Source organism: Tamandua tetradactyla, chromosome 7, assembly GCF_023851605.1.
Source record: "Tamandua tetradactyla isolate mTamTet1 chromosome 7, mTamTet1.pri, whole genome shotgun sequence".
NCBI classification, from domain to species: Eukaryota; Metazoa; Chordata; class Mammalia; order Pilosa; family Myrmecophagidae; genus Tamandua; species Tamandua tetradactyla.
The window spans coordinates 3184274-3199323 of record NC_135333.1 but is presented as its reverse complement, the minus strand read 5'-3'; the positions used below and the strand labels follow the sequence as shown (position 1 = coordinate 3199323).

At 41.5% G+C, this 15050-nt stretch overlaps 1 protein-coding gene across 4 annotated transcripts in view; it reads left to right on the top strand.

Annotated features, from left to right (window-relative positions):
* The window catches only part of PCNX2 (pecanex 2), a 460152-nt gene that overhangs the window by 161444 nt on the left and 283658 nt on the right, over positions 1-15050 (top strand). For all 4 annotated transcript variants that reach the window (XM_077168355.1, XM_077168358.1, XM_077168357.1 and 1 more), the window contains 2 exons: positions 8042-8187; positions 13944-14037. In XM_077168355.1, the coding sequence (XP_077024470.1) occupies positions 8042-8187; positions 13944-14037 (240 nt within the window). The remainder of the gene's footprint in view (positions 1-8041; positions 8188-13943; positions 14038-15050) is intronic.

The following is a 15050-nucleotide window of genomic DNA, read 5'->3' as shown; positions in this document are numbered from 1 at the left end:
TCCAGCACAATGTTGAATATCAGTGGTGACAGTGGGCATCCTTGACTTGTTCCAGTTTTTAAAGGGAAAGCTTTCACTCTTTCCCCATTGAGTATGATGTTAGTTATGGGCTTTCCATATATGCCCTTTATCATGTTGAGGAAATTTCCTTCTATTCCTGTCCTTTGAAGTATTTTTATCAAGAAAGGATGCAGAATTTGTTAAATACCTTTTCTGCATCAATTGAGATGATCATGTTGTTTTGCCCTTTTGATTTGTTGATGTGGTGTATTACATTTAGTTGATTTTCTTGTGTTGAACTGCCTTCGAATACCTGCAATAAAACTCACTTGGTCATGGTGTATAATTCTTTTAGTGTGTTGCTGGATTTGATTTGCAAGTAATTTGTTGAGGATTTTTGCATCTATATTTATTAAAGAGATTGGTCTGTAATTTTCTTTTCTTGTAGTATCTTTGCTTGGCTTTGGTATTAGGGTGATGTTGGCTTCAAAATGAGTTAGGTAGCTTTCCCTCCTCTTCAATATTTTTGAAGAGTTTGAGTATTTTGATACCGATTCTTTCTTGAATGCTTCCTAGAATTCATATGTGAAGCCATCTGGTCCTGGACTTTTCTTTCTTGGGATTTTTTTTTGTCTTTATTTTATTGCTCATCTGCCCATTAACTGGATAAAGGGAGTGTCAGTCACAAGTTTTTCACATTCACATGGTCACACAGTAAAAGCTAAATTATGCAGTCATCATCAAGAAACAATTCTACCGGGTTAAAATTCAACAGTTTCAGATATTTTTCTTCTAGCTATTCTAATGCACTAAAAACTAAAAAGGGGTATCTATACAATGAATGCATAAGAATAACCTCCAGAATTATCTTTCAAATCTGTTTGAAATCTCTTAGTCACTGAAACTTTATTTTGTTTCATTTCTTTTTTCCCCCCTTTTGGTCAAGAAGGCATTCTGAATCCCATGATGTCAGGGCCAAGCTCATCCCTGGGAATCATGTCATATGTTGCCAGGGAGACTTACATCCTTGGAATCATGTCCCATGTAGGAGGGAGTGTAATGAGCTTATTTGCAGAGTTGGCTTAATGAGAGAGGTCACATCTGAGCAATAGGAAGTTCTCTGTGGGTGACTCTCAGGAATAATTGTAAGTATGCTTAGCTTCTCCTTTGCAGGAATAAGTTTCATAAGGGTAAGCCCCAAGATCAAGGGCTTGACTTATTAAATTGGGAGTTTCTAATACTTGCAAGCATATCAGGAATTCTTGAGGTGGGGAAGTTTAATATTTCCACATTTTCCTCTTTCCCTCAAGGGGCCTTTGCAAATACCTTTTACTTTTCTGCCCCAAAGACTCTGGGATGTATTGGAGTATTACGTTAACCTGTACAGAATAAAAAGATCGCAATTCCTATTCTAGGGCCCATGTAATTATGTTATTTAAATAAGTTGACCACACATGGTAAATTAGATAGTATGCTACAGAAAATACACATTTTGTACCAAATAAATATTTCTTCCTTTGGTCTCACACCGACATTGAAATTTTAAAATAAAGTCAGTATCACCCATTACCCTGTATTTTGATTTACTTTAGTCCTAACCAAGTCTGTTTCATTCATATCTCTAACTGAAGTCTGACCTGTTTTTTAGCTTCTTTAATAGTTGCTGTATAGAGTAATGCTGACTTTCAGAGCTGCAGAACTCTAACTCTGAGTCTCAGGTGTTACAGTTACCCAAAGTTCCAGGGAGCTACCAGGTTATACACAAAGATCACAGCATTTCAGAATTTAGACGTAACAGTTAAAACTCAGGAATCGGTGTGACTGCTGTAAGACCTCATAATTTAGGAACCTTTACAATAAGCCTTACTGAACATTCTGTACTCCTTTATCACTGATTGTTCAGTCTCTGCCCATACTCTATCCCTGGATAACCTATGCTCTCTAATTCAATTCTCAGCATTTGCTCATGATATTTAGTTTATATCACCAAGGCCTTACAATATTTGTCCTTTTGTTTCTGACTAATTTTACCTAACTTAACATCCTCATAGTTCATCCATCTTATTGCATGGAATTCCCGAGGTGGGGAATTTTAATATGATGACTTTATTCTGTCAAACAATTGCATAGTAGTCCAGTGTATGTATATACCGCAGTTTGTTTATCTGCTCATCTATTGATGGACATTTGGGCTGTTTTCAATCTCTTAGAGATAGTGAATAATGCCGCTATAAACAGTGGTGTACAAATGGCAGTTCTTGCCCCCACCTTCAGTCCCTCTGAGTATGTACCTAATGATGGGATTGCTGGATCATACAACAATTTTATACTTACCTTCTCAGGAACTGCCAAACTGCCTCCCTGAACACTTGCACCTTCTACATTTTTTAGGAGGTTTTTGGTGATGGATTCAATCTCTTTACCTGTGATTTGTTTGTGAGTCTTCTATTCCTTCTCAAGTCAGTGTAGGCTGTTCATGTGCTTCTAGGAAGCTGTCCATTTCATCTAATTGTCTAGTTTGTTGGCATACAGTTGCTCATAGTATCTTCTCATTATCTCTTTTATTTCTGCAGGATCAGTAGTAACATCTTCTTTCACATTTCTGATTTTATTTATTTGTATCCCCTCTCTTTTTTTCTTTGTCAGTGTAGCTAAGGGTCCATCAATTTTACTGATTTTTCTCAAAGAGCCAACTTCTTGTTTTGTTGATTCTGTCTATTGTTTTCATTTTCATTTATTTCTGCTCTAATCTTCGCCATTTCTTTCATTCTGTTTGCTTTGGAATTAGTTTGCTGTTCTTTTCCTTGTTCCTCTATGTGCACACTTAAGTCCTGGATTTTTTCTCTTTCTTCTTTTTTAATATAGGCACTCAGGCCTATAAATTTCTTTCTTAGTACTGCTTTCATTGCATCCCATACATTTTAATATGTGTGTTCTCATTTTCATTTGCCTCAAATATGTACTGATTTCTCTTATAATTTCTTCTCTTGTAATTTCTTCTCATTGGTTATTTGAGTGTGTTGTTTAGCCCCCATTTATTTGTGAAATTTCTAGCCCTCCACCTGTTATTGATTTCCAACTTCATTCCATTATGATCCATGAAAGTATGCTGTATAATTTCAATATTTTTAAATTTATTGAGACCTGCTTTGTGACTCAACATGTGTTCTATCTTGGAGAATGAACCATGAACATTTCAGAAGAATGCATATCCTGCTGTTGTGGGATGTAATGGTCTGTAAACATCTGTTAAGTCTAATTCATTTTATCATATTATTTAAAATCTCTGTTTCCTTATTGATCATCTATCTAGGTGTTCTGTCTATTACTGAGAGTGGTATATTGAAATTTCCAGCTATTATCACAGATGCATTTATTTCTCCCTTCAGCGTTGCCAATGTTTGCCTCATGTATTTTGGGGCACTCTGGCTAGGTGTGTAAATATTTATAATTATTATTTCTTCTTGATGAATTTTCCTTTTATTAATACTTAGTGTCTTTCTTTGTCTCTTTTAACTGTTTTACATTTAAAATTTAATTTATCTGTTATTACCTCTGCTATTCTTTTTGCTGTTTACATGGAATATTTTTTCCCGCCTTTCTCTTTCAACCTATTTTTGTCCTTGGGTCTAGAGTGAGTCTCTTGTAGACAGCATAGATGGATCTTGTTTTTTTTTTTTAAATCAATTCTCCCTATGTCTTCTGATTGGGGAGTTTGATACATTAGCCTTCAATTTTATTACTGTAAAGGCAGTATTTCTTCAGAAACTTTGTCCTTTGGATATTAATGTCATATCTTATTTTTTTTCTCTTTTTTTACCCTTCAGTTACCCTTACTGATAATCTTCATTTCTATATTTCCTCCAAATCTCTCCCTCCTGTTTTTTCCTATAAGCCTGTAGCATTCCCTTTGTATTTCTTATAGAGCAGGTCTCTTGTTCACAAACTCTCTCAGTATCTGTTCATCTGTGAATATTTTAAACTTTTCCTCATTTTTGAAGGACAGCTTTCCCTGATATAGAATTCTTGGCTGGCAGTTTTTCTTTCAGTATCTTAAATATATCATACCTCTGCCTTGTTGTCTCTGTAGTTTCTGCTAAGAAATTTGCACTTAGTCTTATCAAGCTTCCCTTGTATGTGACGGATTGCTATCTTGTGCTGCTTTCAGAAGTCTCTCTTTGTCTTTGGCATTGACAATCTAACTAGTAATTGTCTTGGAGTAGGTCTATTTGGATCTAGTCTGTTTGGATTTTATTGCACTTCTTGAACTTGATATTTTGTGTCTTTCATAAGACTTGGCAAATTTTCAGTGAGTATTTAATCAGTGATCCTTTCTGCTCCTTTTCCATTCTCTTCTCCTTCTGAAATACCCATAACATGTCATTCATGTGCTTTATGTTGTCATTCAATATCCTGAGGCCCTGCTCTAATTTTTCCACTCTTTTCCTTATCTGTTCTTTTATGTGTAAGAGTTCAGATATTTTTGTCCTTTAGTTCACTAATACTTTATTCTGCCTCTTCAAATCTGCTGTTCCATGTCTCCATTGTATTTTTCATCTCCTCTATTGTACCTTCATCCCACGAATTCTGTTATTATTTGCAAACTTCTGAGTTCTTCTTTGTTTTCACCCAGTGTTTTCTTTATATCCTTCATTTTTTTGCCACATTTTCCTTCAACTCATTGAATTGACTTAGAAAATTTGTCTGAACATCTTTAACTAGTTGATTCAATTCCTACATCTCATCTGAAGTTTTAAGTTGTTCCTTTAACAGGGCCATGTCTTTGTGCTTTGTAGAATGACTTGTTAATTTTTTCTGGTGTCCAGACATCAGATTTTCTTGATTAGTTTATTCTAGATATAATTTTCTGTTTCTTGCCTAGGATTTTCTAGTTTATTGGCTTTGTGTTCTAACTGTTCTTTAACATTTGGTTCAACTTATTCTAGACCTGTAGCATAGCTTCTGTCTAACTGATCAGAACATTTTCAGTTGTTAGTTTTCTGATTCCTCCCCTTCATATGTGGAATGATTTTTGAGATCGCCCTTTTAGTGCAGTTGTGTCACCCCTCAGTAAAAAGCTTTCTCTTTCCTCTTCCTTCTCAGGGAATGTTGATCTGCTGTTTTTTAAATGTGCCTCTCTGTGTTTTTAACACTCCTTTTATCAACTCTGGCAACTTTTATCTGGAGGGCTGATTCTGGGAGGAGGGTCTCCCCAGAGAGGATGCACCCCGGTTGGTTCTTCCCAGACAAGTCCAGGACTCACAAAGTGAGTGTTAATCTGTATCCATCAGAAGGATGAGAAGAATGCTACTCTTCTATGTGAAGCCTCCTGATTTTGTGCATTTCCTTTCCTGCCCAGGCGATGGTGCCTGTCAGCCCACTGGTCCCTGCAGGCCTAAAGTGTTACGGCACCTTTATTCTCGGCAGACCCCATCCCTGCCCGTGATATGACTTGAGACAGAGGCTGAGGTGAAAGTGGGCTGAAGCTGTTTCTATTTTCCCAGCTCCTGGGGTCTGAATTCTAGAAATAGCAGTCACCGCCTGTGCTGGCCTTCCCCGCACCGTACACTTGCATGGGGAGTAGCTGCTCTTCAGCCCCCTGTTCCCTGCAGGCTAGAAAAATCATAGTGACTCTCAAGCAGCCCCACTTCTGCCCCTGCTGGAGCATGTTTGAGACAAAGTCTGAGCTCCACTTTTTATAGGTTGAAAATATTTCTGATATGTCAGCCCCTGGGATCTAGATTCCATAAGTGACAGCTGCTGCTTGTGTTGGGCTCTGCCCCACCCCTTTTCTTGAGAAAGATCTACCTTTTAGGGAACTATCTCCACCACCTGATTGGTTACTGTATCTCTCAGTTAACCATCCTTCCACCCTTGCCTGGGGAAGAGTTGGAAACTAAGACTACTACTGCTTTCTTTAATGGGCTGCAAAGAAAAAAAAAAGCTGTTCTTAGCACTAGTCCCAAGCACCCTGGGTCCAACAATCAAGAGCCAGAGTTTGTACCTGACCCTATGTGCCCCTTCTCTTGGTGCACACTGTCTTTCAGCACTCTGAACTCAGCCAACTCAGGAAGCCTCTGTTTTTTCCTGTAAGTCCTGCTTCCTCCTTGCTGAGAGTGAAGCTGAAGCAGACCTCCTGGTTTCTTTCTTGATTGTGCTCTAAGTTTGTCTGTGCTTGGAGCTGGTATTCAGCAGTCTGAATTCATTAATCAAATCTGCAATTGGTGGCAGCTGAGTTCCCCTTCACCTTGCTCCTAAGAGAGAGGGCTTCTGTCTCTCCACCAAGGAGTGACTCCCACGCCAGCCTGCCATGCCAGTGGGAGAGGGGCACCAATTCCCACAGCACGGAAGGATTTACAGGAAGCGCTTCACTGTGATTTATCAGCCTCACACTTCCATTCATTCCTGACTGATGTGCAATGTACATATGGTCTCTGAAGTGCCCCAAATAAATTGTTTCAGACAGTTCCTGGCTATTTACTAGCTGCCGTGAAGGACAGACTAAATCCTACAACTCCCTATTCTGCCATCTTCCTTACTTCTTTCCATGTGCTTTTTCTTTCTCTAATTTTTGAGACTGTTTTACCAGACATGGAATTATTTGTTGGCAGTTTTTTTTTTTGCTTTCAGTACTTTAAATATGTCACCATTGCTTTCTTTCCAATGGTTTCCAATGATAATTGACACAATATTATTGAGGCTCCCTTGTATGTGACATTTTGCTGCTCTCTTGTGGCTTTCGGAATTCTGTCTTTATCTTTGGCATTTGACAGTTTGAGTGTAACTATGCTGTAGCTTGGGTTTATTTTCGTTTATCCTGTTTGTAGTTTGTTAAGCATCCTGGTTGCATATATTCATATCTAGCTAAATTTGGGAAGGTTTTAGCCATTCTTTCTTTGGATGTTCTCTTTGCCCCTTTCTCTCTTTCTTCTCCTTCTGGAACACCCATGATACATGTGCTGGCTTGCTTGGTGATGTCCCACAGGTTACTTAGGCTCTGTCCACTTTTATTCATTCTTTCTTCTTTCTCTTCCTCAGACTGAATGATTTTTTTGTGGGTGTGGAGTGGTATCTCATTGAGGTTTTTATTTTAAATTTTTTGTTGACATATCTTCACACACATATGGTCCATATATGGAATACAATCAATGGCTCACAGTTTCATCACATAGTTGTGTATTTATCACCATGATCCTTAAGCTTATATCCAGGTAGCTTTCTTCCAAGTTCCAGAAGCTAACAAAAATACTAAGATAGAAAAAAAAGAAAACATCTTTTCCAGTCTTTGCAGATTGGCTTATGCAAGTGTTCTCCTTCAAAGCTTATCCATACCATGAGTTTGGAGAATAGCATGAGGCCAATGCATAGTTGCTTCCTTTTTGTGCATGTGTCTTATCTTGGGCATGCGTGTGTGGCCCTAGGTTTTCCCTGTTTGCATGATTTCAAATGTCCCCTTTTCCCTAAAAAACAGTTCCCTCATGGTCCCAGCACTGCACTGTATGTCCTCCAGTCAGCAATCCCCTGACCTAGGCAGTGCAACTTGACTGCTTTCCCAAACAGTTCTATAGGAGAGCTTGGTGAGCTGTGTTCTACATGCAGGCCTGGATGGGACAGTGAGGACCTCAGGCCACAACTAGACAGACTGAACCAGATATACATATTCCCAGTATGTGCTTGAGAGTTACTCTGTTCTCTCTAGAACCAAGACCAAGGATCCACTGAGAGTGTGGGGGCCCTGTGCCAAGCTAGTGGTGGGGGATGGGTCATTCAGATCACCATAAGATCCTACCAATTTTAATTAGCCATTTCTGAACTTGAATTTAATTAGCCATTTTTGAATTTGGTATATGCCCTATTACTGCAGTACTTTAGCTGTTTTCTGGAATTTTGAGAAACATCTTTCTGCTAGTTCTTACTTGTTATTTAAAGCTTTTCATGTCTCACTCTGCCATCTTGATTGGTGAAGCTCTGGCTTCTTTTAGTGCTTTATTAAGAATAAGGAGAAGTTCCTAATAGTTTTTGAACTTTTATATATGTTAAGTTTCCAGGGCAATAGACAAAGACAAATAATCTACAGGGTGACTTCTCAACAAGATAGTTCTGTCTTGCAAGTCATCAGTGGGCCTGAAACATCTGTGCAAGATGAAATATCTGTGGACGCTATGCATGTCTTCATTGATGAACATGGTAAGTCTTTAGAGTTCTTTACAAATGGGTAATGAGGAAAGGTGGCAGTTTCCTTAGAACTCTGCATGGTCTCTTAGCCTGAGCACTAGACTTTGGAACAAAAAGTCTTAGTACTGTGATTGCTCACATAATGTTCTTAGAACAAAGTGTGTTCTTTCCTGTCACAGGCCTTTACGCATGGCATGTCCCTGTGACTATTATGTGCTAGTCAATACCTATTTGTCATTCAGATCTCAGTTTTAAGGTAAGTACTCCAGAAAAACCTTCTCTGGACCTCCTAGAATTAATCAGGTTTCTCTGCTTGTTGCTCTCTTAACACTCTGTTGTTTTCATTTAAAACTTTCATTATAGCTTATAATTATTTATCTGCTTGTGGTAATTAGATTACTGACATTTTCTTCCTTGCAATTTTAAATTTCATGAGGGCAATGCTCGGTAACCACTAAATATTTGTTAGATATATGTTTAAAATCTGACCTTAATATGTTTTCCAGTGCCTTGTCATAAAAAGAATTTAAAGTGGGATAAATTGAGAACAATTAAATGGCAAGCTCAAAGTTACAATAGATAAAGGATAGACATACTAGTTTTCTGGGATAGGTCTTTGTTTAAGCCCACAGTAGTGCTTATTATTTTACTTTCAGGAGGATCTTCTTTGGGTAATAAATTATATAGTTAGCTTAATTATAGGTCACTTTGTTGTTTTAAGTGCCTTTTCATCTGAAGAAATGCCAAGATAATGATTAAGTACTATGAAAGTGGCTTCTGTGTTATAAAGAACAACATTAGCACTTATGTTGAAGTCTCTGGAGGGGCAATGATTGCACTTTTGAAGTTTTTCTGTTGATGGAATTAGCCTTTGAGTTCAGATCCAACATGCTAGTCTACGATCTAGTTGCTCACTCCATCCATGAGTAATTACGCCCTCTGCATCACCTGAAGAAGACCTAGGGGAGAGCTTACATTTAGAAAGTGAGCTGATTTTGACACCTCAATTCCTCGAACCTACTATAGAAGACCTAATTCAGCTCTGTAAATTAATCCCATTCCTCGATTTTCCTCATAGACGGGCTTGTATACCCATCAGTGTTCCGTGACACTGCTTACCTGCATACTCAGTGGGCGGTGTGGTCTATACCCATCAGTGTTCCGGGGCACTGCTTATCTGCATACTCAGTGGGTGGTGTGGTCTAACCCATCAGTGTTCCGGGACACTGCTTACCTGCATACTCAGTGGGCGGTGTGGTCTTTACCCACCAGTGTTCCAGGACACTGCTTATCTGCATACTCAGTGGGTGGTGTGGTCAATGCCCATCAGTGCTCTGTGACACTGCTTATCTGCATACTCAGTGGGCGGTGTGGTCTTTACCCATCAGTGTTCCTGGACACTGCTTATCTGCATACTCAGTGGGCGGTGTGGTCTATACCCACCAGTGTTCCGTGACACTGCTTATCTGCATACTCAGTGGGTGGTGTGGTCTATACCCACCAGTGTTGTGGGACACTGCTTATCTGCATACTCAGTGAGTGGTGTGGTCTATACCCACCAGTGTTCCGGGACACTGCTTATCTGCACAATCAGTGGGTGGTGTGGTCTATACCCATCAGTGCTCTGTGACACTGCCTATCTGCATACTCAGTGGGTGGTGTGGTCTATACCCATCAGTGTTCCGGGACACTGCTTATCTGCATACTCAGTGGGTGGTGTGGTCTAACCCATCAGTGTTCCGGGACACTGCTTACCTGCATACTCAGTGGGTGGTGTGGTCTTTACCCATCAGTGTTCCGGGACACTGCTTATCTGCATACTCAGTGGGCGGTGTGGTCTATACCCATCAGTGTTGTGTGACACTGCTTATCTGCATACTCAGTGGGTGGTGTGGTCTATACCCATCAGTGTTCCGGGACACTGCTTATCTGCATACTCAGTGGGTGGTGTGGTCTATACCCATCAGTGTTGTGTGACACTGCTTATCTGCATATTCAGTGGGTGGTGTGGTCTATACCCATCAGTGCTCTGTGACACTGCTTATCTGCATACTCAGTGGGTGGTGTGGTCTATACCCATCAGTGTTGTGTGACACTGCTTATCTGCATACCCAGTGGGTGGTGTGGTCTATACCCATCAGTGCTCTGTGACACTGCTTATCTGCATACTCAGTGGGTGGTGTGGTCTATACCCATCAGTGTTGTGTGACACTGCTTATCTGCATACTCAGTGGGTGGTGTGGTCTATACCAATCAGTGTTCCAGGACACTGCTTATCTGCATACTCAGTGGGCGGTGTGGTCTTTGCCCACCAGTGTTCCGGGACACTGCTTATCTGCACACTCAGTGGGCGGTGTGGTCTATACCCACCAGTGTTCCGGGACACTGCTTATCTGCATACTCAGTGGGCGGTGTGGTCTATACCCATCAGTGCTCTGTGACACTGCTTATCTGCATACTCAGTGGGCGGTGTGGTCTAACCCATCAGTGTTCCGGGACACTGCTTACCTGCATACTCAGTGGGCGGTGTGGTCTTTGCCCATCAGTGTTGTGTGACACTGCTTATCTGCATACTCAGTGGGTGGTGTGGTCTATACCCATCAGTGTTCCGGGACACTGCTTATCTGCATACTCAGTGGGTGGTGTGGTCTAACCCATCAGTGCTCTGTGACACTGCTTACCTGCATACTCAGTGGGTGGTGTGGTCTTTGCCCATCAGTGTTGTGTGACACTGCTTATCTGCATACTCAGTGGGTGGTGTGGTCTATACCCATCAGTGTTCTGAGACACTGCTTATCTGCACAATCAGTGGGCGGTGTGGTCTATGCCCATCAGTGTTCTGTGACACTGCTTATCTGCATACTCAGTGGGTGGTGTGGTCTTTACCCATCAGTGTTCCGGGACACTGCTTATCTGCATACTCAGTGGGTGGTGTTGTCTATACCCACCAGTGTTCCGGGACACTGCTTATCTGCATACTCAGTGGGTGGTGTGGTCTATACCCACCAGTGTTCCGGGACACTGTTTACCTGCATACTCAGTGGGGGGTGTGGTCTAACCCATCAGTGTTCCGGGACACTGCTTACCTGCATACTCAGTGGGCGGTGTGGTCTTTGCCCATCAGTGTTGTGTGACACTGCTTACCTGCATACTCAGTGGGTGGTGTGGTCTATACCCACCAGTGTTCCGGGACACTGCTTATCTGCATACTCAGTGGGTGGTATGGTCTATACCCATCAGTGTTCCGGAACACTGCTTACCTGCATACTCAGTGGGTGGTGTGGTCTTTACCCATCAGTGTTCTGTGACACTGCTTATCTGCATACTCAGTGGGTGGTGTGGTCTATACCCATCAGTGTTCCGGAACACTGCTTATCTGCATACTCAGTGGGTGGTGTGGTCTATACCCACCAGTGTTCTGTGACACTGCTTATCTGCATACTCAGTGGGTGGTGTGGTCTATACCCACCAGTGTTCTGTGACACTGCTTATCTGCATACTCAGTGGGCGGTGTGGTCTATACCCATCAGTGTTCCGGGACACTGCTTACCTGCATACTCAGTGGGTGGTGTGGTCTATGCCCACCAGTGTTCTGTGACACTGCTTATCTGCATACTCAGTGGGTGGTGTGGTCTATACCCATCAGTGTTGTGTGACACTGCTTATCTGCATACTCAGTGGGTGGTGTGGTCTATACCCACCAGTGTTCCGTGACACTGCTTATCTGCATACTCAGTGGGCGGTGTGGTCTATACCCATCAGTGTTCCGGGACACTGCTTATCTGCATACTCAGTGGGCGGTGTGGTCTATACCCACCAGTGTTCTGTGACACTGCTTATCTGCATACTCAGTGGGCGGTGTGGTCTATACCCATCAGTGTTCCGGGGCACTGCTTATCTGCATACTCAGTGGGTGGTGTGGTCTATACCCATCAGTGTTCCGGGACACTGCTTACCTGCATACTCAGTGGGTGGTGTGGTCTTTACCCATCAGTGTTCCAGGACACTGCTTATCTGCATACTCAGTGGGTGGTGTGGTCTATGCCCATCAGTGCTCTGTGACACTGCTTATCTGCATACTCAGTGGGTGGTGTGGTCTTTACCCATCAGTGTTGTGTGACACTGCTTACCTGCATACTCAGTGGGCGGTGTGGTCTTTACCCACCAGTGTTCCGGGACACTGCTTATCTGCATACTCAGTGGGTGGTGTGGTCTATACCCATCAGTGTTGTGTGACACTGCTTATCTGCATACTCAGTGGGTGGTGTGGTCTATACCCATCAGTGTTCTGAGACACTGCTTATCTGCATACTCAGTGGGTGGTGTGGTCTATACCCACCAGTGTTCCGGGACACTGCTTATCTGCATACTCAGTGGGTGGTGTGGTCTATACCCATCAGTGTTCCGGGACACTGCTTATCTGCATACTCAGTGGGTGGTGTGGTCTATACCCATCAGTGTTCTGTGACACTGCTTATCTGCATACTCAGTGGGTGGTGTGGTCTATACCCACCAGTGTTCCGGGACACTGCTTATCTGCATACTCAGTGGGTGGTGTGGTCTATGCCCATCAGTGTTCCGGGACACTGCTTACCTGCATACTCAGTGGGCGGTGTGGTCTTTGCCCATCAGTGTTGTGTGACACTGCTTATCTGCATACTCAGTGGGTGGTGTGGTCTATACCCATCAGTGTTGTGTGACACTGCTTATCTGCATACTCAGTGGGTGGTGTGGTCTATACCCATCAGTGTTGTGTGACACTGCTTATCTGCATACTCAGTGGGTGGTGTGGTCTATACCCATTAGTGTTCCGGGACACTGCTTATCTGCATACTCAGTGGGTGGTGTGGTCTATACCCACCAGTGTTCCGGGACACTGCTTATCTGCATACTCAGTGGGTGGTGTGGTCTATACCCATCAGTGTTCCGGGACACTGCTTACCTGCATACTCAGTGGGCGGTGTGGTCTATACCCATCAGTGTTCCGGGACACTGCTTACCTGCATACTCAGTGGGCGGTGTGGTCTATACCCACCAGTGTTCCGGGACACTGCTTATCTGCACACTCAGTGGGTGGTGTGGTTTATGCCCACCAGTGTTCCGGGACACTGCTTATCTGCACACTCAGTGGGTGGTGTGGTTTATGCCCACCAGTGTTCCGGGACACTGCTTATCTGCATATTCAGTGGGTGGTGTGGTCTTTACCCATCAGTGTTGTGGGACACTGCTTATCTGCATACTCAGTGGGCGGTGTGGTCTATACCCATCAGTGTTCTGTGACACTGCTTATCTGCATATTCAGTAGGTGGTGTGGTCTTTGGACTGTCCATCAAACCATGCATTTTGAAGCCTTTTTTTTTTATATACATGTATATGCACAAGAAACACCACCCAGTTACCACGTAGCACAGATCACACAGACATGTGAAGAGAATATACAAAAGAAGAATTGTGGAGAATATATAAAAGCTTAACTAAAAGAAACAAATAAGTTCATCGAAAGCAATTAAGCAATAAGTAACTGAGTTAAAAATTATTTAAGTGTATTATTGGTGAGGTGTGTTGAGAAAATTTTCTTAGTAAAGTTTCTTTAGACATCCTTCATCTTCAGATTATATGTATTTGGTAAGGAATGGACCTCGATTGTTAACTGTTATTATTTTTAAAGCCTGAAATGAGTTACTTCTAATATGAAAATACTTTAAGCTGAGATGATCATATACAAATACTTGTGTAATATTCTTTATTGGAACTTCATAATTTTACAGGGGAAATTAGATCATGCTATTTAAAATCTGGAAATCAGAAAGAAGGATCTTTACTGCATCAGCCATCCAATTATGACTGTATTTCTGATACTCGGTAAGTGGAATTTTATTTTTAGGCTTGGGAACTGTGATATTGCTACAGGGTATGCAATTTATTCTAACTGAAAATGAAGTGAACAAACCTGGTGTAGAATGAACATGTTAATCAGTGTGTAGGCGCAAAAGCATGTGGTTTTTGTATAAAATAAAAAGAAAATCTGACATTGTAGAATAATGAAAAATAAACAGACTCATTTTCATAGTAGCCACTTCCAAAAATGATTGTAATGTATAGGTACAGAGAAGAGTCCTGTGTAAACATAATAATACTCCCTTCAGGAGAGATGATGATGCAGCCCAAGAATACACTATTAAATCTGTCCAAATGAGTGGTCCAAAAATGTAGCTAATTCTTTATCAAACTAATGAAGGTAAACTGTTTTGTAGATAGATACTCTAAACATCTTTCAAAATCTATGAATGCATTGAATAAAATTTCTTAGTTATTTTAATTAAGTTTATAGAAACTAGCTTGCATGTCCTGATCATGTACTAATTAATGGTGACATTAGGCAAGCTACATGTTTTCCTAGAGGCAACAGAACTCATACTGGGGTTAAAGGGTCTGGGTGGATAATTCATACTAACACCTACTAGTTGCTTGCTCTGAGCATGGAAATAAATTTTGCATCTATTTTTCTTTAGAATTGTATATGGTTAAAGATTTATGGGAGGTTTTTATGGTATAGCTAGAATGTCTTAGGCTTCACTAGAGAGTGTAAAAGGAGTTGTGTAGGAATATCAATTTCAAATCATGTGGTTCTGTGTTTGTTGTCAAGTTCAAAGTTTCCTTCCTAGGTATTTCTGGGAAATTCTAGGAGGTGCCTCACCTGTGCTTAGAACAAAGTCTGACCTTGTCCTTGTTCCAGCCGCCTTAGAAATTCTGTTGTGTGTCAGCCTTTTAGGGTGAGCTCTCATCTCTGCACTTCTGCTTTTTACCTGTTAAAGAATGCTGGTTTCCGGTCATTCTGGTAGACCTAATGGGGACTGTTGGTGCCGTCTCTCTTC